A 23,858-nucleotide genomic window follows, 5' to 3' on the forward strand; every position below is an offset into this window, starting at 1 on the left:
TTCTGGCATATTGAGTGCAGCACTTTCACAGCATCATCTTTCAAGATTTGAAATAGCTCAACTGGGATTCCGTCACCTCCACTAGCTTTGTTCGTAGTGATTCTTCCTAAGTTTGTTTAAATGATTATAATTCATGAAAAACTGTTTCCTTCTATTTACCCAGACTCTGAAGGTACAATCTACTGGGACAAAGACGGGCTTCTGATTTTGGACCTGGGCACTTTTCCTGCCTCAGTTGTTAGCCAAGTGGGAGGTCCTTCTAATTCTCTTGACTGGGGAAAGGTCATCTGTGGCTATCAGATAGGAACCCAAATAATTCTCCTGTAGGATCCATATGGATCATGAGATATCTCCTGTAAATTCCACATGGATCCCAAACATCTCCACTGTAGATTTCGGCTCAACCTCAGACCCCTCTCCTGGAGGTTCATGTGAACCCATATATATTTCCTAAGGCCCACATGGACTCCCAACATCTCCTCGGTAGGAGCCATGCTTGATAACCTCCTCAGGGTCACAGTCATCGTTTCACTGGGTCCTCTCATAACTCTGTAAATCAGTTAAAGCTTGTCTTACGGCAAGATAGAGGGCAGTGATTATGAGAGTGAACAAGGGACAGGATCAAAAGCAGAATATCCTTTTCTTGCTCTGTAGCCCATGACTCCTCTGTCCTGCATAGATTATGCTTCCTGCTCAATACTCCATAGCCTCTGAGGCTCCCTCCCTTTTCTTGCCTCTCCTGCACTAACTCTGCCTTTCTTCACTCCCACCCCTTTTCTAACTCAGCTGTGGGAGTGAGGCCGCACTCCCAGCAGGCTGAGACCATACAATTGGCCCTTATTCTGGGCAAAGAATCCCCACAGTGTCTCCCACCCACTGAGGCCCCCTTCTAGGCCCAGGATGGTGTGGGTGGAGGGCACCATGAAGGGCAGGAGCTATTTATTGGCTAGTAGGATAGAGGGTGGTCCTGATTGTAGATATCCCACAGGAGGTTTGCATGAGAAAACATCACTCACAATGAAAGCCTGTCTGTCTTTCAGGCCCAGCCTCATCTCTCCAAGTGGGTCTCTGGCAACTCTCATCGATTCCGGGCTTTAAAACATTTACCCGTAGTCTCTTTCTTATTTTCCCTCTCTTTCTCCTTTTTGCTTTCTTTCATTTTCTGTTTTTCTTTCTAAGCCTCTCCCTTTCCATTCTTCTATGTAGCTTGTCTGTCCCCATTTCTTATCTCTCTCTCACTTCATCATGCTCTCTTCTTTATCTTTCCCTGTCTTTTTTTCCTCTCCAAATCTTAGTCTCTCCAAGGCTCTGTTCTTCGTGTTTCTATGCCTCTATGTTCATGGCTCTCCTCTTGTCTTTCTATGTCTGGTTTTTTGGATTTGTGTTTCCTTCTATGTCTCATTTCTGATTCTTTATGTTTCATCTCTAACCTTCCATCCTCTATCCCCTCTCTGTCACTTTGGCCCCGTGGATCCGAAGGACTTTCGTCAGTCTCCTGCTTATGAAGCTCCCTCTCCCTCTTCCTTTCTGGTACACCCAGAGGCTCCTGGAACTGGTATGGGAAGTTATTCTCCCAGTTTACAGATTTGGAAGCTGAGGCTCTGATCGTTGGTACCAGACTCCCATTTCTGGGTCTCTTCTTCGACGTTCTCGACTTGCTCCTGTCCGCGTAGTGCCTGCCCACCACCTGATTCGGCACAGAGTCTGGAACTTAGCACCTCGGACAGCTCCTGCAAGGTGCCGGGGCGGCCAGGCCTTCCTTCTCGCGAGTGCAGGAGCAGCGGCCCAGTGGAAGCTCGGGAATCTCGCGAGAGCAGCTGCTGCAAGCAGAGGTGGCGCGGGCGCGCGAGGAATGGGCCCGAGGCGCGCGCGTGCAGGCGCGCGCGCGCACCCCGCCTCCAGCCCCGGAGCGGCTCGCGGCCGGCTCCGAGCCGCATCGCTGGGTGCAGCGCAGCGCGGTGGCCTTTCCGCAGCCGAACGACAGCGGCGGGTGAGTCCTGGGCCCAAGAGCCCAGAGAAGGGCTTTGCAGGGAGGTTGGGCCCAGGTGGAGAAAGGGTCACCCCATCTCCGGCTCTGTACCTGCTCCGCTTCACCTTTGGATGCAGGGGGCAGGTCGAGCTGGAGAGGTGAAGTCGAGGTGACCTTCCCTGTTAGGGCGGGGGAAGAACGCTTCGGGTGCCCCAGGCCTCCCCCAGCCCTCACCATCCCCATTCCCAGCTCCCGCAGAGGGAACCCGGGTCTTGGATGACGTCAGACCCCTGGATTCTGGAACCTGGGCCTTGGGCCCACCTGGCGTTCCCAGCAAACCGTCCTCCTCCTGGGGCCCTCCTCCTGGCGCACGCGGCCCGGGAGGGGGGCGCCTGGAGGCGGGGTGGCTGTGGCCTCTTTGAGGGTCCTTCCTGACAAGAGGCGCCTGCAGGAGGAGCAGTTGTGTTTCCCAGCCCCCACCTAACCAAGGCGGCGGGCCTTTGGACCGCTGGTCTGAGCCGCCTCCGGTTTTCGGGGATGGGTGCATTGGTTTGAGCCTGGGGTCCAACGGGGCTTCGGGGTGGTATGTTGAGGGCCCAAATGAAGCTCATTGTAACGCTGACAGGAGTCGGTCACGAGGATGGGGGGAGATACTTGGGAACCCGTCTCGGTCCCTGCCTTTGGGAACCCCCAGTCTAGAGGTTGGGGGAACCAAGTAGAGTCTTAGAGAATTTTCCGTCTCAGGCGGTTCAAACCGGTAATGCCCCAGATCCAGGATGAGGAGTTTAGGGAGGGCCAGGCAGACTTTCCTGTGGACACCAGGAGCACAAGGAGAAAGGGAGACAAGAGCCAGTGAACAAGAGCCTCCTCTTGGAGGAAGTGAGATTTGGATGAAAAGAGAGGTAACAGAGGGCACTTCAGGAAATGGTCTGGACTAAGGCCTAGAGAGGGGAACCAAGCATAACTGTTGGGGAGTCTGGTCTGTGAGCCCAGGCGTGTGACTGACCCCCATGGGGTGGGGAAGTCTGGAAAATTTTGTAGCCTATGCCCCACCTGTTCTGTCTTCAAGGGGCAGGCCTCTGAAAGAGGGGAATTGTTCTTGCAGAGAGATTTTGTTTGGGGCTGCAGAGATCTTGCTAATTGAGGTTTGATCTGGGTTTGGTGAGCCTGAGTTGCTGAGAGAGGACTGACTGGTCACTGGGCCACAGAAAGAGGGTCTTAGGTCTAGCAAACCCATGGAGAGTTATCAGGATCCTGAGAGAGGAGCTCTGGATAGGGTTCTTGGGCTCTGTTCCTTTTTTAACTTTTTCTCTGGCTGGCTGGCCACCTTTGAACAAATTGATTCCCCTCTCTGGGCATCTCTTTGCCAGCACGTTTCTCTTGGGATGAAATAATAGGACTAAGTACTGACCTCCCTTGAGGAAGCTGCTTGTTCTAGTTTAGAGCTTCCCTCTCAGTTTTTCTCCCTCTTCCTTTTCTCCCCTCTCCCTCTGCCTTCCTCTTCCTGTCCCTGCCCCCATCCCCCAGCTGTTCCTCTGCAGGCCGAACTGGAACTGCGAACTGGAACTGCCGTTCTTGCTGACAGCCTGGAGTTTCTGAAGGTTTCCTGGAGGAAGTGAGGTACAGCAGGGTTCATGAAACTGTGGGGTTAGCCTGATTGTGGGGAGGGCATCTGTTGCTCCACTCCCACCCCTGGGCTTGGGAGGGCTACAGGAAGCTGAAGTCACAAGAATGGAAGGTTCCAAGCTTCTCTGCTGGGTCCACATCTTAACCAAGAATGTGATTGACTTGTTCTCTGTGCTCTGTTCTGTGCTGAGTCCCTCCTGGAAGCCCCATCCATGATGGAATCAGGAAGAGATTGGATGAGAATGAGTGAGCATTCATTGCCCAATAACTGGTTCAGAATATAAATAGTGGGAGGCACAGCAGGGATGTCTAGAAAGGCTTCCAGAAGAGGTGGGATATGAGAAAAATAGTAGGACTGAGAGCAATTGGCAGGGCTCTGGTTTAGGGTCACTGGAAGCAGATGGGATGGCTCTATATGATCAGCATGAAACTGGGACGCGGGTCAGTGTGTGGAGGAGAAGCAGAAGGTGGTGGGTGGGAGCTTTGTAGCTGATTGACACAAGGCCTTGACTGCCAGGCGCAAGATCAGTAGGGGCTACTGGAGAGTCATCACAGGACAGTGAAAGCCATGCTGGAAGTAGTGTTTTCTGAGAAAGATTAAAACCCTGATGGTGGGAAAGATTAAGGGCAGGAGGAGAAGGGGGCAACAGAGGATGTGATGGTTGGATGGCATCACCAACCCAGTAGACATGAGTTTGAGCGAACTCCAGGAGATAGTGAAGGACAGGGAAGCCTGGAGTGCTGTAGTCCATGTGGTTGCAAAGAGTCAGACACAACTCAGCCACTCAACAACTGGAGAGTCATCACAGGACAGTGTGAGCAATGCCAGGCGAGTAGTGTTTTCTGAGGAAGAGTCATGGTTCTGGGAAGTCAGGGCTGGGGATATGGGATTGGGTGTGGGGTAGGGAGACCAGAGGTAGAGCTGGAGGGGGAAACTTCCATCTTAGCAGATAAGCTCTGGGTGGGCAGGAAGAAAATGACCATTCCTATGCCAGGCATGGGGCTCATGCTGGTGAATAGGGAACCCTGGAACACACCACAAATCTCTGTCCTGATCTGAGGCCAGACTTGCCTCCCTTCTTTTTGCCATGGACCTCACTCTTTTTACTGTGGGACCTTCTGTCCCCCCAACTTCACAGTTAGAAATGAAATAAATTATAGTCTGTCTTTTGAACAAAATTCAGTTAGTATATGCTATCTTATTGATAACCAAGGAAGTGCTCCCTTAGGCCTGCATCTTTAGAGGCATATGAAGCACTCCCAGTGCCTCCCAACATTATGAAAGACTCTTAGTTGAAGAATGAATTGCTACTTCTCTCCTTTTGCAGTTTAGAAACTTTGGTTCGCAGAGGCCGGTCATTGCTGCTCCCATCTCCCCCTGCCCAAGTATAAAGGCTAATCCCTGACAGAAGAGCAGAGGATCCTGGAACCTTCCATTCTTGTGACCTCAGCCTTCTGTAGCCCTCCCATGCCTAAATTCTTTCTGGGCTAACATTCTACAAACAAGGCAGCCTTGCCCTGTTCTCTGGCCCTGCGCGCTGTCTTTCCCACCATCAGTACTTTGCTACACTGACTTCTCTGTAACACCTTTGGGAGACAGCCTGGGACCAGATGGGGGTCAGGTTGGAGCCAGGGTTACAGCCTCCTCCCTTGAGGCTCCTACAATCTAGTTGTTGCCCGCTCTCCCTCTGCCTCTCTTCTTTGTTTTACTGGAGGACATTAGTGTTGGACTGCAGCCTCCCGTTCCACATCCTGTTGTCTCATGCGAGGCGATGCCTTCTTCAGCTACTCCTTCTGCCGGCTACACCTGAGTCTGGTCATCACTGGCATGTGGCCACCTCCGAAACCTTAAACCCCAGTATACTTCTCTGACCACAGTCCAATTTCTGCTTTACCTTGGGACCTCAAGGAGACCTCAAGTTCTCTGACACTTCCATTTTCTCTATCTCATGAGCATGGCACCTACTGTGTCCTTCCTGGACTCCATGGTCCTGGATTTTAACTGGCTCTTGCCCTCAGTGACCATGCCATTGGCCTGTGTGTCCCACCCAAGAGCAGAACTTCCCCCCAACACCCTCCCCCCCCAGTTCTGGATTCTACACTAAGAATGTGGAAAGCTTCTGGTGGCCATCACATACCAGGATAGTCTCATTCTGCTTCCATGGAGGGTCTCCAGCCTCAGCTGTCCCTTCATCACTTCTCGGGACTGTCATCACTTTCCTCTTCCCATCAGCTGTCCATCCTATTCCATGGGAAGAGTAGTCCAAACTTGGACCATTATCCCAAAGCGCGTTTACTCATGTAGAGGGTTAGTTGAGTGGTGTATGTGGAAGCTGGAACCATACCTGTGTTTCTCTACTTCTTGAATCCTAGGGCTCCTAGTCTAATACACCCACTCTGTGCTGTGGATGCTGGCCCTTCCTTTCTCCTGAGATATCAGTATCTGTCAGCTGTTTCCCCCTCTACTGTATCTTTAGTATCTCTGCTGTTTTTCCTTAACAATACTGTCTGCCCTGCTTATTAATGTGCTCAAGTCTCCTATCTGGAAAAACCTGTCTAACTGTATGTCTTCCTCTAGCTGCTGCTGTTTTAAACCTATCACTTTGTGAATAGTGATATAGAAAAGTGATATAAGACTGTTGTAGACATTTTAGAAAATAAAGATAAAAGAAAGACAATAATATAATCTCACTATCAAGAGATGGCTATTAATCCTTTAATGTATGGTATTTCATTCTTGATACTAATATTCTCTGTGTTATATTAAAGTCTCAGCTGAGTTTTTAAAATAATTAGACTTATCCCTCTTCCTCTCCTCATATTCCCTCATTTCTTGGCAACTGCCCTCTGCCCCACCACTCCCTGAAGCTATGACCTTCTAATTGCCAGAATCAGCCCGTGTCACAACTGACCGCTCCGTGGCCATGGACGTTGTTGACCTGGTTGACCAGTCATTAAAAAGGTTGAAATAACTTGTATCCATTGATGTGAAACATTTTCATTAGATATTGTTGAGTGGAGAAAACCAGGTTATAAACTAGCATGTATAAAATGATCTCATTTTTGTCATATATGCTTGTGTGTGTGTGTGTGTGTGTTCAGTTATGTCCGACTCTTTGCAACCTCATGAACTGCAGCCCACCAGGCTCCTCTGTCCATGGGATTTGACAGGCAAGAATACTAGAGTGGGTTCCCATTTCCTTCTCCACATATATGCTTATGTATACATAAAAACCAGAAACCTAAAGGTCAGACTGTTAAAGGGGTGATCTCTGAGAAGGTGGATTTTGGAAGAACTTGTATTTTCTCCTTTATGGACTTTGATTTTTTTTAACTTGCAGATATTTTAATGTATGTTGCTAAAAAGCAACATAATTTCACCTTATTAAAAGAAAACTTTGAGGTTATATTTTTTTAGAAGAAGAATAGAATCCTTCAGTAGCTCCCAAGACTCAGAGGATAAAGCTCAAATTCTGCTCATGGCCTTTAAGGCCAGGATGATGGGCCCATCCCGTCTCTTGGCCCTATTTTTGCCTTTTTTTCACTCCTTCCACTTTAGACTTTATCTGTGCTCTGCTTCTTTCTGTTTCTTAAATTTTCTATGCCATAGTTCTGACCTTCCCTTTGCACGGGTTTTTCTGGTTCTTTCTTTTCCTGGCCAACTCTTATTTATCCTTCAGGATTCAGCTCTGATATCACCTCCTCTGTGAAGCCCTCCCTGGCTCCTCCAGGATGCTCCTCTGGGTTCCCACAGCTTTGTGTACTTGCTCTCCTGGAGCACTTCTCAGACTGTGTTATAATTGCCCACTGACTTAGTTACCTCCTCTACTCTTACCTCCTCCCTTTCGACTGAAACTTCCCTCCCATATTACAGAGAAAATTGAAGCAGATATGTGGGACTCTCACTGTCCTTTCCAAGGCCTCAGACCTCCCCTATCTGCTTGCATCATGTTTTTCTTCCCACCTCCTTGCATTGGACCCCATGCTTCTGCCTGTTTCAAGGGCTTGGTCCATTAATTAACCTCTGTCTCTATTGTAATTGCAACTCTTTCCTGGAACTTTCATATCTCGAGCTTATTAACATCCTAAACAAACAACCTTGAGCCATAGTCCCTCCTTGAACCACTTGTCTCACCCAAGTATTACCCTATTTCTGTTCTCTAACAAGGCAGGCTTCTTCAAATTGTTGTCTATTCCTGCTCTCGGCTTACATGTTCAACTATTAATGTATAGTTTGGCTGCTACCACCCCCAACCCCTCAGCCCAGCTCCTCCCACCCCCAGAGTAGTTCTTGCTGGGGTCACAGGTGACTTGCTATTGCTGAGCGTCCTGAACATCTTTCAGTCCAGCCCTTTTGATGCTGGACCTCTCAGTGGCATCTGTCACATTTGTCCACTCTCTGCTCCTGGCTTTGGAGACTTCACACTCTCCTGGTTTTCCTCCTGCCTCATCAACTGCTCCTGCTCATTCTTTGCCAGCTCTTCTGCTTGATTTTTATTTTTTTTTTAAACAGGTAATACATTTACATGATTCATAATTCAAACAGATGTCCTGAATTTCATCAGTTCTAAAATAAACACTTTGATATTTCTGAAAACATTTTAATGTCTGTGAGTTTAAAAATTTGGCATCTTATCGTTATAAATTGGTGGGTTTTATTTTCTTTCTTTTGGTAAATAATATAATGATCTGGAAGTTGATGGTGTCGTGGATTTGATGGTATAAAGATACATAGTAAATGGGATTTCCCTGGCCGTTCAGTGCTTAAGACGCCATGTTTCCATTGCAAGGGGCACAGGTTTGATCCCTGGTCTGGAAGATCCTGCATGCCTCATGCTGTGGCCAAAAATAGAAGGAAAAAAAAAAACAACAGATACATAGTAAAAAGTATTCTTCATGTCTACTCCATGTCTATGCAGTTCCTCTGTCCCCCAGGAACCACAGTTATTTTTTTATTGATGTCCTACTAGAGATTCTTGATTCTTTGTGTATATATGGCCAAATGCAACTATATATTTTTTCCCTGACTTAAAATATCTATCTATTTTTATGAAGTGTAATTGACATATATTACTTTCAGGTGTAAGGTATAGTGATATTTATATATATTGTGAAATGATTGCCATAAATTCTAACCACTGGACCGCCAGGAAATTTCCTGACATTTTTTGCAGAACAATTTGAAAATAAGTATCAGACAAGACATAATATTTCTAAATACTTCAGCATGTGTCTCCTAAGAACCAAAGTATAATCCTATGTAACCACAACACCTAAGAAATTTAACACTTACTTGACTGGAAAATCCCATGGATGGAGGAGCCTGGTAGGCTGCAGTCCATGGTGTCGCTAAGAGTCAGACACAATTGAGCGACTTCACTTTCACGCATTGGAGAAGGAAATGGCAACCCACTCCAGTGTTCTTGCCTGGAGAATCCCAGGGACAGCGGAGCCTGGAGGGCTGCTGTCTATGGGGTCACACAGAGTTGGACGCAACTGAAGTGACTTAGCAGCGGCAGCAGCAACAGTGATATATTCTATTCAGTCTGTATTCACATTTCTCTGCTTATCCTAAAAATGTTTTTTATAGCTATGATTTAAAAATCCAGGACCACTCATTGCACTTGGTTGCAATCTCCTGCAAGTCTCCTCTCTGAGTCCCTCTACCAATTTCTATCTTTCATGACATTAACATTTATCTGGGAGAATTTCCCACAATCTGGACTTGTCAGATTCTTTTTTATAATAATTATTTTCAGATTAAACATTTTGGCAGTAATACTACATAGGTGATGTTGTGTTCTTCTATGTGTATCATGTCAGGAATCACATAATGTCCTTTTGTTCCATAATCAGGTAAGTTTGAGAAGTTTGGTCACTTGACCTGCCAGATCCTTTCATTATAGAAGTAACTTTTCTCTCTTGTGATTAATAAATAATGTGGTGGTGGTGACAGACTGTGTGTCTCCCCTCTTTCCCAGTCATCTTTCACCCAGTGGTTTAAGCAGCCACTGATAATCCTTGCCTGTGTCAGTTCTATATAGGAGTTGCTGCTGCTAAGTCACTTCAGTTGTGTCCGACTCTGTGTGACCCCATAGACGGAAGCCCACCAGGCTCCCCTATCCCTGGGATTCTCCAGGCAAGAACACTGGAGTGGGTTGCCATTTCTTTCTCCAATGTGTGAAAGGGAAAAGTGAAAGTGAAGTCGCTCAGTCGTGTCCGACCCTTAGCGACCCCACAGACTGCAGCCTACCAGGCTCCTCCATCCATGGGATTTTCTAGGCAGTAGTACTGGAGTGGCTTGCCATTGCCTTCTCCGATTTAGGGGTTACAAAATGATAATTTAAACAATTATATCATTCCTTCTGTCTTAGAACTTTTCCTTCCCATCTCCCTTTCTTTTGTGTGTTATGGTGAACTTTCACATTCTTTTCTTTCAGTGTGTTATCATTCCTAACTGATATTATTCATATTTTCCCTCCAGCATTTTATCTTGAAAACTTTAAAGTTGAAAGATTAAAACAAGGGACACTCATGTAACTTCCTTGAGATTCACCAGTTGTTACCATTTGCTACATTGCTTTGCTTCTGTCTGTATCTATTCGTTATTCCTTATTTTTTGAACTATTTGAAGATTCAGATAGCACAACACTTTACCCCTAAGCACTGGAGCACATATTTCCTAAGAAAAAGGACATTTTCCTGCATAACCTCAAGAACACTATCATACCCAAGAAACGTAACATAGACCCAAATAATATTATCTAGAGTCTCTATTCAGGTTTCCTGATATCCCACTGTTTCCCCCTTGAACCAGAATCCAATCAAAGTTTACACTCAGTTTTTGTTGCCATATAGCTTTAGACTCCATTAGGTTAGAGAATCCCTTATCTTTTTCTTTTTTGTCTTTTAGGGTGTTGGCATTAAACGTTTATTTATTTGCTTTTTTATGGTTGTGCTGGGTCTTCTTTGCTGCAGACCTTCTCTGGGTGAGCGGGGTGGAGGCTGCTCTTTGCTGCGTTTCTGTCTGCGTTTCTGTGTTTCTCCTTGTCTTCTCCTGCTGCAGTACAGGCTCTAGGCACACAGCTTTCTGTAGATGTGGTGCATGGGCTTAGTTACCCTGCAGCGTGTGGGGTCTTCCCAGTCTAGGGGTCGAACCCATGTCCCATGCATTGTGCAAATGGATTCTTAACCTCAGGACCACCAGGGAGGTCCCGGATGTTGGCATTATTTAATGCCCTGGCCAGTTCAGTTTATAGAATGCTCCACAACTTGGATTTGACTGATTGTTTCTTTTGACTAGATTCCAGCTAAATATTTGGGGGCAGGAATACTACCTAGGTGATGCTGTGCCCCTCCTAGTATATCATACTGGGAAGCCATAATGTCTATTTGTCCCATTATTGGTGAGTTTGAGTTTGATCACCTGGTTAAGATGGCGTCTGCCAACTTTCTTCACAGTAAAAGTGCCTGTTCTCCTTTGCAATTAGTAAGTCATCTTTGAGACTCTGTGACTGTCTTCTTCCCCAGCAATCTTTCACCTGGTGAAAGACTTAGCAGCCATTGCGGATCTTTGTGTGAATTAGCTATGACATTCATGATTGCAAAATGAGAAGATTTTCTAATTCTGTTACTCCTACATTTATAGCTAGCATTCTTCTGCAAAGAGCTTGCTTTCTTACTTCCTCCCTCATTTAAAAAATGAGTGTCACTTTGGATTATTTTTTAAACTCAACATGTTATATTACTGTCATTATTTTTGATGCTCTGAATTCTCCCAAATTTGGCTGATTGGTAGCCCCGTCAAACTGGTGTCCTTTTGACATGTTCTAATTAGTAGAATTCCTGCTTATTTCTGGCACCACAAGATGTTCTAGGCTGATGTTGTATTTCTTTGTCCTGGCTTGGGACCAACCACATATTTTTAAAGACTTGAGTTCATATCGATGCCTCCAATTCAAATCCAAAATCACAGGACTCTTTCTTATCTTCCCATATTCTATATTCTATCTCCATATCTAACATTGAGAACCCAGGTTCCAATAATACAAACACATTCTCTCATATGTTCTCTGTTATGGTACATACGAAAAGTTTCAGTCACCACACTAATACCAACAGTAAACCTGCTAAGATTTTAGATTTCTTTCTAGTTGTTCTTGCTCTTGAGATAGGTCCTTTTAAGAGAACACAGAGTACTGAGATCAAGCCACTTGGCCAGTTCTTTTTCCTGTGTGATTGTGTTATCAATTTGCTGTACAGATAGCTTAATTTGTTTTTGTTTATTTCAATTTTAGTGGTTCTCTTATATATATATATATCCATTCCGTTCCGTCGCTCAGTCGTGTCCGACTCTTTGCGACCCCGTGGACTGTAGCCTACCAGGCTCCTCTGTCCATGGTATTCTCCAGGCAAGAATACTGGAGTGGGTTACCATTTCCTTCTCTAGGGGATCTTCCCGACCCAGGGACTGAACCCTGGTCTCCCGCATTGGAGGCAGACGCTTTAACGTCTGAGCCACCAGGGAAGCCCATATATATATATATATACATACATATATATTTTGGCTATATCGCCCAGAATGCAGGATCTTAGTTCCCTGTCCTGGATTCCAGGTGAACCTGGGACCCCAGCAGTGGAAGCTCAGAGTCTTAACTACTGGGCCACCAGGAAAATCCCTGTGCTTATTTCAGTTTTCAACTTTCATTTCTTTCGGATGTAAGTTTTTGAAAACGTAAGACATTGTATGTAAAAAAATATGTAAAAATCTTTACGCAGAGAAGTCTCACCACTCATCCTAGCCCTTCCATCATATGGATGACCATTTTATTAGTTTCTTATTTATTCTTTCTGTATTTCTCTTGCAGAAACAAACTTATAAATGCATGTTCTTGGTTCTCCTTTTATATAAAAAGTAGCATTCTAATTATAATAATTTGTACTCTGCTTTTTTTTTTTTGGCCACTTCTTGTGGTTTGTGGCATCTGTTTCCTGGCATCTTAGTTTTCTGACCAGGGGTTAAACCCATGCCCCCTGCAGCAGAATCTCCAAGTCCTAACCCCTGGGCTGCCAGGGAATTCCCTGCTTTTTCTACTTAACAGTATATACTGGAAATCATTCCATAGAATTTTAGAGACACCATCTTCATTCTTTTTTACAGCTACATGTTACTCTATTGAATGATATATAAAGTTTATTCAAACAGTTGCTTCCAACATTTTGCTACTGTAAAATTACATCATCCTGAAAACATGTATTTGTTGTTTCTTATTTGTGGGTAAATAACTAGAGTAGGACTCTGGGGACAAAAGCAAAAAATACTTTTATTCTTCTCTCCCCTGCTTTATTTTTTTTCACTATGAAAGGTAGCATAAACTATTCTATGCATTACATTTTTTCAACTGCTTGTAATTGTGGAGCTTTTCCATATCAGTATTTTTAGAAATGACTGTGCCTGCATGCTCAGTCTTTCAGTCATGTCCAACTCTTTGCGACCCCACGGACTGCAGCATGCTAAGCTCTGCTGTCCATGGAATTTTCCTGGCAAGAATATTGGAATGGGCTGCCATTTCCATTTCCATGGAGAAATAGCCAGTACCATTTATTTACCCAGTCTGCTGTTGATAGACATGTCAGTTGTTTCCAATCTTTTGATATTACAATGTTACAATTAATGCAGCTGTGTAAAAGAACCGTTTCATGCTTGTCTTTGTCATGCCTATCTTTTCCATTTATGGTAGATGTTGTTAGGTTTTTACATCTGTATTTGATTTCATATCACAAAGGGACCACAAAAGATTATGATGGCCTAAACTACTCATGCGACGAGTTGACTCAATGGAAAAGAGTCTGATGCTGGGAGGGATTGGGGGTGGGAGGAGACGGGGATGACAGAGAATGAGATGGCTGGATGGCATCACCGACTCGATGGACATGAGTTTGAGTGAACTCCGGGAGTTGGTGATGGACAGGCAGCCTGGCGTGCTGTGATTCATGGGGTTGCAAGGAGTCGGACACGACTGAGCGACTGAACTGAACTGAACTGAAACTTCAACCGAGCCAGAGAAATTTGACTGGAACCCTAGGAAGGTTTGTTTAAAGCAAACTCTTAATTGAAGTATAACAGGTAGAAAAGTGCACAAATTGTAACCGTATGCTTGAGGAATTTTCACAAAATCAACACCTCTGTATCGGCAACACCCAGGTCCAGGAACCGACCATGACCAGCACTCCTGATGCTTGTGTTCCCTTTACTCTCCTGACTTCTAACACCATAGATTCGTTTTGCCTAATTTAAACATAGAAATCTCTGCCCACTTTTTTTTTTTTTTTTACTATTTTTATTTATCTATTTATTTGGCTGCACTGAGTCTTAGTTGCAGCATGCAGGATCTGCAGTCTTCCTTGCAGCCTGTGGCATCTTTCAGAGAGAACTCTTAGTTGCGGCATGTGAGATCTAGTTCCTTGACCAGGGATCGAACCCAGGTACCCTGCGTTGGGAGCGCGGAGTCTTAGCCACTGGGACCACCAGGGAAGTCCCTCTGCCCAAATTTTGATGTTGCATTGCCTCAGTACTTGGCCATAGACCATTTTCAGTATATCAGTATTTATCTATCAAAGTTACTGTGCTGGTAAAATGCTCTCATTTGCTTCCTTAGTCTTCACTCACCAACCATTACCTGATGTCTGTCTCGGCGCAGGCCTCCTGCTAAGCTCGTGACCCAGATATTCCCAAAGCCTACAAGGCTTTGTCCCGTCTGGAGGTTCTCACAGCACCTCAGACTCTGTATGTTCACGATGAAGCTTCTCTTCTTCCCTGGAGCCCTGCGCCTCTTCTCATGACGGGGCTCTCAGTAAACAGCCCACCATTTTCTCAGTGGTTTAAGCCAGCAGAGAATCTTCATGAGGGCCTCCCTCACACCACACCCCAGAGCCACTTTGGAGCCCCTTCTAGTTGGCCTCCTAAGTGCCTCAAGAATCCCACCCTGCCCACCTCCGTTCCTGCTCCCTCTCCACGCACTCTCTGCTTTGGCCACAGTGGCTTTCTTTCCCTTATTCAGAAGCATGAAGCTGTTTCCCGCATCAGGATCTGTGCAAGCTTTCCCCCTGTGCAAGAGGCTGCCCTGCCTCAGGCAACTCCTCTGTATTCTTCAGGTCTCTCTTTGCGGCTTTCCTCACTCCCCAGACCAGATCACCTAATATATGCTGTGCATGTTTTCATAGCCATCCTTCTCTTTTATACTGTTCACGGCCAAGGTTATTGACTGTTTCATGCCAATGGCAGGGACCACTTGTTCATGCTGTCTCCCCAGTGCCTGGCAGATTATAAATGCTCAAGAAGTGAATGAATGACTGGAGACAAAGGCAGGGGGAGGGGAGCCCAGCCTGTGACCGAGGCCAGGGCTCTGCCGTGTTCAAGGTCAAGAACAGAATTTCCTCAAGTTTTCTCTGTCACTTGATTTGCACCTGCTTAGATGGCCTCCCAGGTTCCTTTCCCACCCTCTCCTGGGATTTTCTGAAAATAGATTTTATGCCTGAAGGTGAAGGGCAGGAGTCCTTGGAAGGGTAGAGCTGGTGAAATGGTGGTTCTGTGAGATGGGCCCTGCTCCAGGGAGTTTCCACCCCAGCTGGGGTTGAAAGAAGTACTTGGCTGGGTGAGCCATGATCCTCAACCTTCGCTGACTCTTCTTCCTTGCAGTTCGAGACAAAGAGGTGTGGACAGGCCTCTGGGCCAGTGGGTGCCATCATGTCAGGTAAGGGGAGGGTGGATCCACATGGGTAGGACGTGACAGTGACGTCGGGTGGGTGGCCCTTTTCCTGGTCCGTTTATACCCCGTAGCTTTTGAAGATCAGATTGTTTTGGTCCTCTTGCCCCTGGGTTTCCCCTGCTCCTCCACCGAGACTTGTCTATCAAGGACCCTCACTGTCTAGCTGTCTGTCAGACCTCTGAACCTGGGGACCAGAGATAGCCCATCCTGATGCCCTGGCCCTCCTGTCCATCTGACCCGATGAGTGACAAGGGTAGCTCAGTCCCCATCCTTTCTGTCACCATTCCTCTCTAATACTCTGAGACCTTTTCCTTCTGGTTTCTGGGTTACCTGGTTTCCAAAGGCTCAGAACTGGAGAGACCTGTAGGGACTATCTAGTTTGACTCCCATCCCACTGGATAAACGGAGGTCTGGAGAGAGGGATGATGATTGAATCTTGGAGTGGAGGCTGGAACCCACATCTCCAGACTCACCATCCTGCTGCTTCTACCCAGAACTACCCTTGACCCAGTGTCCACGCCTGATGGACGGTGTTTACTGTTTTTATTCTTCTGACAGTGACGCTGCCTCAGGGCCACTTTGGAGACCCAAGGCAGCAGGAAAGCTGGTGGGGATGGTAAACTGGCCTGTGGCCACAGGGGCCAAGGGGGCATCCTAGGCCAGGGAAAGAGTGATCATATCGGGTCACTGGGGAGGGGAGTATTTAGGGTGACACTGTAATGTGCCTCGTCCGCAGAGAAAGTGAACAACTTCCCACCACTGCCCAAATTCATCCCGCTTAAGCCATGTTTCTACCAAGACTTCGAGGCCGATATCCCTCCTCAGCATCTCAGCATGACCAAGCGCCTCTATTACCTCTGGATGTGTAAGTGCTATGGGGTGGGGGTGTTCCAGAAATGGGGGGGCGGGCGAGGGGGGTGCTGGCGGGTGCTGGGCATTGGGACGGGGTGCCCCCAGGCCTGGGTCCTTCAGCCCCACCTGCAGCATCTGTGTGGGCCAGTAAGCCTATCCCTGCCTGACTCCTGCAGGCTTCTCTCCTGGGCCGACTCCCCAGCTCGGCCTCAGTTTCCTTCCCCTCCCGTCCAGCATCTTCTCATGCCCCAGTCACGGGGCAGCCGGGTGTGTGTGAGGGGTCTCTGCCTGAGGTGCAGCTCCTCATTTGTCTTCTCATGGGAGTGGTTTTCCAGGGAACCTCTGCTGATTACCTCAGGAGTCTGAATTTGGAGAGGGATCCTCCCCTCAAAGCCTCGTTTTTCTTACTTTCTCTGGGAGATTGCTCCAAAAGAATGTTCATTTGGGATATAGTAACCAGGCTGGGCTGGTCACTCCACTTCCCAAGCGGCAGTTTCCTCATTTGGAGGAAAGAGGGTACTGGCTCAGTGATCACCGTGCTTCCATGTAGATCTGTGTTAAGAGCTCGAGTTCTCATGTTCTAAGATTTTGAGGTTGAGAGTTTTAAAGGCCCCAGTTTCTGATGGCCTGTGATGTTAGAATAATTATGACAAGGGTACTAGATCAGATGAGCTGGAGAGAGGTGGGACTGTGAAGAGAGATGTAAACTGATAGGAAAACAGGGTAAAAATAAAAACTAAAACTGAAAACAAAACAAAATAAAAACAGGTTAATGAGTGTTCTATGTAAAGAGCAAATAAAATCAGTCAGAACACCATGATTCCAGGAAATCTGGTGGTAATAAACAGGGATGAGGGAAATACAGCTGAAACTCACAGAAAGAAATGCTTACTCTCATTGTGAGGGGCCCTGAGAGGGGTGTACCTCTCATGTGACAGCATTGCAGGCCAGACTTGGGGAGCGGTGGCCCTGGGCTCTGGGAACTCTGCCCTTGAGAAGATCTCATCCAGGAGCTGGATTTAAGGGCTATAAATATCTTCCTAAGTCCTTACTAGGTGCTGGCCAGATGCTTTGTTCCCAAGGAAATGTATATAACCCTTGAGATGCTTAGAGTTCTGTTCAAAAGACCATAGATGCCTGACTGTTTGAGGCCAAGATTAAGCCTGCCTTCCTTTGTTTATTCAGCAAGTCTTTTTTTTTTTTTTTAATTTATTTTATTTTTGGCTTTGCTGGATCTTCACTGTGGCATGAGGGGTCTGTGGCATGTGGGGGCTTTTTTTCCCCTGTTGGGGTGTAAGGGCTTCTCGTTGTGGAGCACGGGCTCTAGAGCACACGGGCTCAGTAGTTGCCCTGTGGCACTTGGGATCTTAGTTCCCTGGGCAGGAATTGAGCCTCCGTCCCTTGCATTGGAAGGTGGAGTCTTAACCACTGGACCACCAGGGTAGTCCTTGTTCAGCAAGTCTTTGTGGAGCCTTAAAGGGACTTAGGCTAACAACATTGGAGGAAGGGAGCAAGTACCCTTATGTCCAATGAGCTGGGTGTGTGTTAATGCAAGCATCAGATGAGGAGACTTGAGGTCTCTGCTGGCTCTAACTCAGGGATACAGTGATTCAGAGGTTCAGTTATAGAGTATGTAGGCATGGAAGAGAAGGAGCCTGGGTCTCACTCTTGGGGAACCTCTAGTTTGGTTGATGGGCTGGGATTTGTCCTTTGGGAAACATGAGAGCAGCCAAGTTGTTAGGAGGTCAGAGGGATGGGAGGTGAATAAGACTGCAGTAATGTGAGAAGACTTCTTGGAGGAGGTGGCATAATAGGATTAAAGAAAGACTGAGATCCCAGCCACTGCTGCCTGCCCTATATAAGTGTGGGGCAGATGGTACAACGACGTAAAGAGACGTCTCCTTTTCCTTTTCCCTTTTCATGCCCTACCTTGCAAAAGAAGATGGAAGATGGGTTTCCTGTGCCATGGGCTTAGTTATTGCTGTGGGTCTGGGAAGGCCAGGGGCTGAGGCTATACTTGTAAGAAGAGCATTTCTCCCAGGTTGAGGCTTTGGGGCTCTCCAGCAGGACTTGCTAGGCTGAGACCCTTGAGTTCCTGATCGGGGGAGACACTTTGTTCTCTAGAGTTCTCAGATCCCCACAAACGGGTGTGTGTGTGGGGGGTTGGTCTGAGTTCCCAGTTATCTTTCTTACAGTCTGTACCCCCTCTGTGTGTGTGTGTTATATGTGCATCTTATGTATCTCTGTGTGTGTATTGCTGATGTGACTTGTGGGCATGCATCTGTATAAATGTGGTTTGCATGTGTGTTTGTGTACGTCTATATCTTTCCGTGCTTGTGCTGTTTGCCTGTGTTTGATTGTGGGTCTGTGTTGAGTTACGGGGGTATATGTCTGTGTATGGGTGCTTGTGTATTTCCGCACGGGCCTTGGTGTCTGTGTGCGTGTCTGCTGTCTGTCTGGTGTCTGTTTACGTGCTCCTGGGTCTGCAGTGAATAGCGTCACGCTGGCCGTGAACCTGGTGGGCTGTCTCGCGTGGCTGATCGGAGGCGGGGGAGCCACCAACTTTGGCCTCGCCTTTCTCTGGCTCATCCTCTTCACACCCTGCTCCTACGTCTGCTGGTTTCGGCCCATTTACAAGGCCTTCAAGTAAGTGATGGGTGCTGAACCCAGCTCCTAACCCTGTATCTTTGCCCATCTCCCCTGTCTCTTCTCTACATGTTTTTCTCACTTTTTTTTTCTGCTGTCCCCCAAGCTCACTTTCCCTTTATCCTCAGCTCAGATTGCCAGGTAGGATTTAGGCTTCCTGGGAACTCTGGGCCGGAATGAGAGGGCTGGGAGTCAGAGCCTTCCCCTTAGGTCCTTCCTTCTTCACTCTACCCTTGGGTGGGACAACACAGAGACCAGTCTTGTTCTTGTTTTCGCTTCCCCAGGCAACTAGCTGCATGATAATAGCTGCCAGTGGGGCTACCTGTCTTGGTTTAGCTGCCCATCCCGGTACCCATGGGGCTGGTTAGTTTGGTGCCAAGTAGGCCATCTACCCACATGCCAGTGGGACAAGCCACCCATGCGCCACTGACCCTGTTTACGTGCTAACGAGGGCCTCCAACTCTGTGCCAAAGGGACGACCATCCACGCATCAGCAGGGCTAGTCTTAGTGCCAGTGGCTGTCTGCCTTGTGTCAAGTGGGACTTTCAATCTTTGTGCCAATGAATTATCCCTCTCAGTGCCAACTGGGCCTCTAATATTAATCTTGGCCAATTGGATCCATCCGTTTATGTGCCAATTAGGTTATAATCTTGGTGCCAATCATGTATCCATTATTGTGCCAACAGCACTTTCTGTCTTGTGGGGCCCTCCACACATGTACCACTGGAGCTTGATGTCTTGGTGCCAGTAGGGTTGGCCAACCCTTTGACATGGGTTGTTTATTCCTGCCACAACAGACCCATCTGTTTCTGTGCCAACCATCCATGTACCAGTGAGAGGTCCATTCATGAGATCTCTCCCTATAATGTGGTGCACACAGGTCTGACACATGGAAACTTACAAAGATCCATGGGTGAATGCTGTCCCGTTTTGACCCCTTAACTAAGATCCACTGTGTACTCACTTCTACTTGGAAGGACTTGAAAGTCTTAAAGGCAGGGAAGCCATGTCCCTCTACCCGGGTGACGAGAGCCATCTCCTCTGTTGCAGGACTGACAGCTCCTTTAGCTTCATGGCCTTCTTCTTCACCTTCATGGCCCAGCTGGTCATCAGCATCATCCAGGCTGTGGGCATCCCAGGCTGGGGTGTCTGGTAAGAGACCAGGGTGTCTGGGACTGACCCAGGGCTAGCCGGGTGGCAACTGGGGTATGTCCTTTGCTTACTTCTGTGGGCTAAGCTGCCTGGCCTGTGGGAACACCATGCGTTGTTGGAAATGTGAAGGGATTCAGGATAACTTAGTACATACAGCATAGCATCAGAGGAGAATAAGGCAGGGGTTTTTAGGGGTGATGAGGGATATCAAGCATCATGAGATAACCCAAGAGAAGGAAGCCTTATGTTCTGAGAAGCTTGTTTCCTGAGCCAAGGGTTCTTCCTAAACCACTGACACAGGCCCTGTCCATCCACTGATATGGTCTCTCTCTGTGACAATGAGATGGTCCCTTACTCTAGTGGGGTGGCTCCTGGGTACCCGTCACTGTGCCAGGCAGCCCCACAGCTGGCCTGTTTCTGCAGCGGCTGGATCGCCACCATTTCCTTCTTCGGAACGAACATTGGCTCAGCAGTGGTGATGCTCATTCCCACCGTCATGTTCACGGTCATGGCTGTCTTTTCCTTCATTGCCCTCAGCATGGTATGTGGTAACCTCAAGAGCTACAGGGTGGTGATGGGAGGGGCCGTGATCTGTAACAATCCATCTCCCAAGTTACAGTAAGACCCAGTGGTCTTCCAAGGGACTCACTCTGGAATGGCTTGATGGACTTTGCTCCCAGTGCACAGGGCATGGGTCAGAGGGAGGACTGGCTTTTACGGTGACTTACCTCTGGCTCCCATGTCTTTTCTGGACAGGCTGCCTCTTCCCCTTGATTAACCCTTCCTTGTGCTCCTCCTCCTACAGGTCCATAAATTCTACCGGGGCAGCGGGGGGAGTTTCAGCAAAGCTCAGGAGGAGTGGACCACGGGAGCGTGGAAGAACCCGCACGTGCAGCAGGCGGCCCAGAATGCAGCCATGGGGGCAGCACAGGGTGCCATGAATCAGCCGCAGACTCAGTATTCTGCCACCCCTAACTACACATACTCCAATGAGATGTGAACCAGCCAAGCCGACCGGGAGCTGGCTGGGGGCTGGTGGGATGGGGGCTCAAACCACAGGGTCTGTTGTGGTGACCAAGCAGGGTTCCCCTTCCCTTTTTCTCCTCCCCCACTTTGTACAAAGAATCAGAGTTATATATATATATATGTATATGTGCCACCCCTCCCCCACACCCTTTGGACTCTGCTCTCAGCACCCTGAGAGCTGTGGGCTGCACTCGGAGCTGTCCCATGCGACGGTAGTTGTGTCTGTGTCCCCTTGTGAATAGTGTGCAGTGGAGGTCTCTGTTGTGGTGCTAGATGTACGTTTAGAACTAAACCAGCCCCCCCACCCTCCATCAGGCTGCTCTGTCTGACCTCGGCCCTGGGACCCCTCATGGGGCAGGGGGAGGCATAGCAGAGAGCCTGGTCCCCTCCCAAGGTTGTGAGCTGAAACTGTTTCCAGTTTTGGTCTTCCTGGGAAGCAGCAGTATTTAGCACTCCTGAGGATGTTGGTGGGGAGGGTGGAGACCTGCAGGGGATCTTCCTTTGCTCCTTTAGATCTGGGTCTCTGCCCTCCCCTCCCACCTCCCACAACCTCCTCCTCCATTTCTCTCTTCCTGCTGTCTCTCTTCCTGCTTCCTGTGGTCTCTTCGCCTGCCCAGGGCTCCTCTCTTCCCCATGTGGCATTTCTTCATCTTCCTCCAGGCTGAGGGTCCCACTTGTATCTGCTCCTGAGACTGAAGCCCATTCTCAGATCTCGGAAGCATACAGAGGACAGGGGAGCTGAGCCTGAGCCCTGATGTGGGAGGGCACACAGCCAGAGAGGTGGAGCCCTCCTGGGTACCTGACCCACAGAGGATGGAAATGTAAGGCAGGGTCCTTTCTTCCCTGCCTTGCCTTCTCCTCCTTTTCGTCCCAGAGCCCCCTCGAGGCCCTCTGCCTGTGTCCCTCCCCACACTCGCAGCTGCTGTGGCCTGATTCTCTTGCCCTACCCCTACTGTGTGCTAGGTGATGTCTGCCATCTACAGGGGCAGATTGCACTGCCTTTCCTAAAGAGCTGGGTGGTGTCTGGGCAGTTTTCAGTGTAAAGGTGCAGCTTTGTGCTTGCTAAGTCGCTTCAGTCATGTCCGACTCTTTGTAACCTTATGGACTGTAGCCCACCAGGCCCCTCTGTCCATGGGATTCTCCAGGCAAGAATACTGGAGTGGGTAGCCATTTCCTACTCCGGGGGATCTTCCTGACTCAGGTCCTCTGCATTGGCAGGCAGGTTCTTTACCACTAGCGCCACCTGGGAAGCCCAAAGGAACAGCTGGAACAAAGGATCTGTAAATAATTACTGGTCTCCAGGTGATGTCTGGTTGGCCCAAGCCCACTGGGCAGGTGCTGGCTGTCTCTAAATGACCACTGGATTCCTGGGAGCAATAGCGGTTCTGTTTGGGCCTGATAGAAGGGATAGGCTCAGAGGACTGGTCCTGGAGGGATGAGTCTTCTCCTCAGAGGAGAAGGTAGGCAGGACCAACTGAGAGGGGATCATGCATCCCCCCTGCCCCCACCCCCTCAGGTCTAGGAAGAAGCACAGGCCCAACCCTATGTGCAAGCACAATAGCTGGAATGTGACTTCAGGTTAGGTAGGGTGGGAGGGGGGGCCTCTGGCTCCTGTTTTTTATCATATTGAGGTTCCTTGCTCGCCTCTGTCTACTGGACTTGATTCTTGGCCCTTCCTCACCCCCATTAGAACCCGCTTTCCTTTCCAGGACAGTGATAGAGGCCTGGGGGCCTGTTGTGTCCCAGGCATTGTGAGAATGTTGTTGGTAGAGGTCCTGGCTCTCTCAGAGGCCTGAAGAGGAGTGGGTTCTTACCCATGGAGCAGCTGCCCATTTCCCACTCATCGCCCCCACCTTACTGGGCAATTTGGCTTGAAAAACCAAACTCCACCTGGCCACTCTGGGTGGCTCCAGCTGAGAACCCAGCACCTGGATTTCCAAGTGCCATCCGAGCTTTGTGCTCCAGGTACTTCATTTTCCTATAAGGGGAACCAGGGCCTCTGGGAATTTATCTTCCTAATGGCCCCTTAGGCTTGGGCCAGAGTGTGATTGACTCTCTCCTCTACCACTTTCTCTTTGGAAAGCAGTTGTCACAGCCCCTAGTACCCGAAAAGAGACCCTAGGTCTAGGTTCTTCCCTTTCCTCTCTCCCCTCCCAGACCACTGGCTCCCTTTCTTTTCCTCTCTTTGGTAACTCCAGGAGGCCTGCGGTCTAGCTGCCAGCACAGCATCCTTGACCTGTTGGATGCTCCCTCCCGTCAGCTTCCTGTCCTACCCGCCTTTGCTCTTTCCTGGTTCAGACCTGTATGGCCATGCCCTGGCTCTGCCCTTTGGAAGACCTGCTATAGCTGTGTGTGGCCCAGCTTGCCCAGGCCCTGGGATGCTGCATCTCCAGGCATCTATGCACTTTCCTGGGGAGGGAACCGAACAAGAAGTGGAGGCTGGGCACAGGTTCATCTCTGCTGGATGGTCTGGCTTGAGGGTGGGGTGCAGGAAGGCTGAGGTCAGTTCTGGGAATCCTCAGGTCTTTGGCCAGTGACCTGCTTTTGTGTTCCGCTGGTGCCCACTGCCCCTCCTTGTTTCTGGGAAACACAGACCATTCTCCAACTGGCAGTTGACCTGCCTGAGCCAGTGTGTCTGTCTGAGTGAACCATAATAAAGGGGAACATTTGGCCCTCAACATTTGTGTCCTGCTGTGTCACGTGTCTTTATAAGGGCCTGCGCGGAGCCTCACCATGGGCTGTGGGGCATGGAAGTAGGGTGGGTCCAGTGGGCCTGACGCCTGTCATTCCCAGAGATCAAAAGTCACACACTTCTGTGT

General features: G+C 48.4%; 1 protein-coding gene across 2 annotated transcripts; it reads left to right on the forward strand.

Moving 5' to 3' along the window:
• Positions 1–1,855: 1,855 nt before the first annotated feature.
• SCAMP5 (secretory carrier membrane protein 5) lies at positions 1,856–23,717 on the forward strand. 2 transcript variants are annotated; one of them, XM_055418138.2, is made up of 8 exons: positions 1,883–1,990; positions 3,497–3,589; positions 15,294–15,348; positions 16,100–16,228; positions 18,705–18,861; positions 19,912–20,013; positions 20,437–20,554; positions 20,819–23,717. In XM_055418138.2, exons 3-8 carry the CDS (start codon positions 15,342–15,344, stop codon positions 21,011–21,013), a joined length of 708 nt encoding a protein of 235 aa, XP_055274113.2. In that variant the 5' UTR covers positions 1,883–1,990; positions 3,497–3,589; positions 15,294–15,341; the 3' UTR covers positions 21,014–23,717. The 2 variants fall into 2 exon arrangements, with proteins under 2 accessions (XP_088685662.1, XP_055274113.2); XM_088829536.1 differs by lacking the exon at positions 3,497–3,589 and having other exon boundaries at positions 1,856–1,990.
• Positions 23,718–23,858: the final 141 nt, after the last annotated feature.

The sequence above is a fragment of the Moschus berezovskii genome, chromosome 21 (assembly GCF_049115385.1).
Source record: "Moschus berezovskii isolate FMDL1 chromosome 21, NW_MosBer_1.0, whole genome shotgun sequence".
In the NCBI taxonomy this organism is placed as follows: domain Eukaryota; kingdom Metazoa; phylum Chordata; class Mammalia; order Artiodactyla; family Moschidae; genus Moschus; species Moschus berezovskii.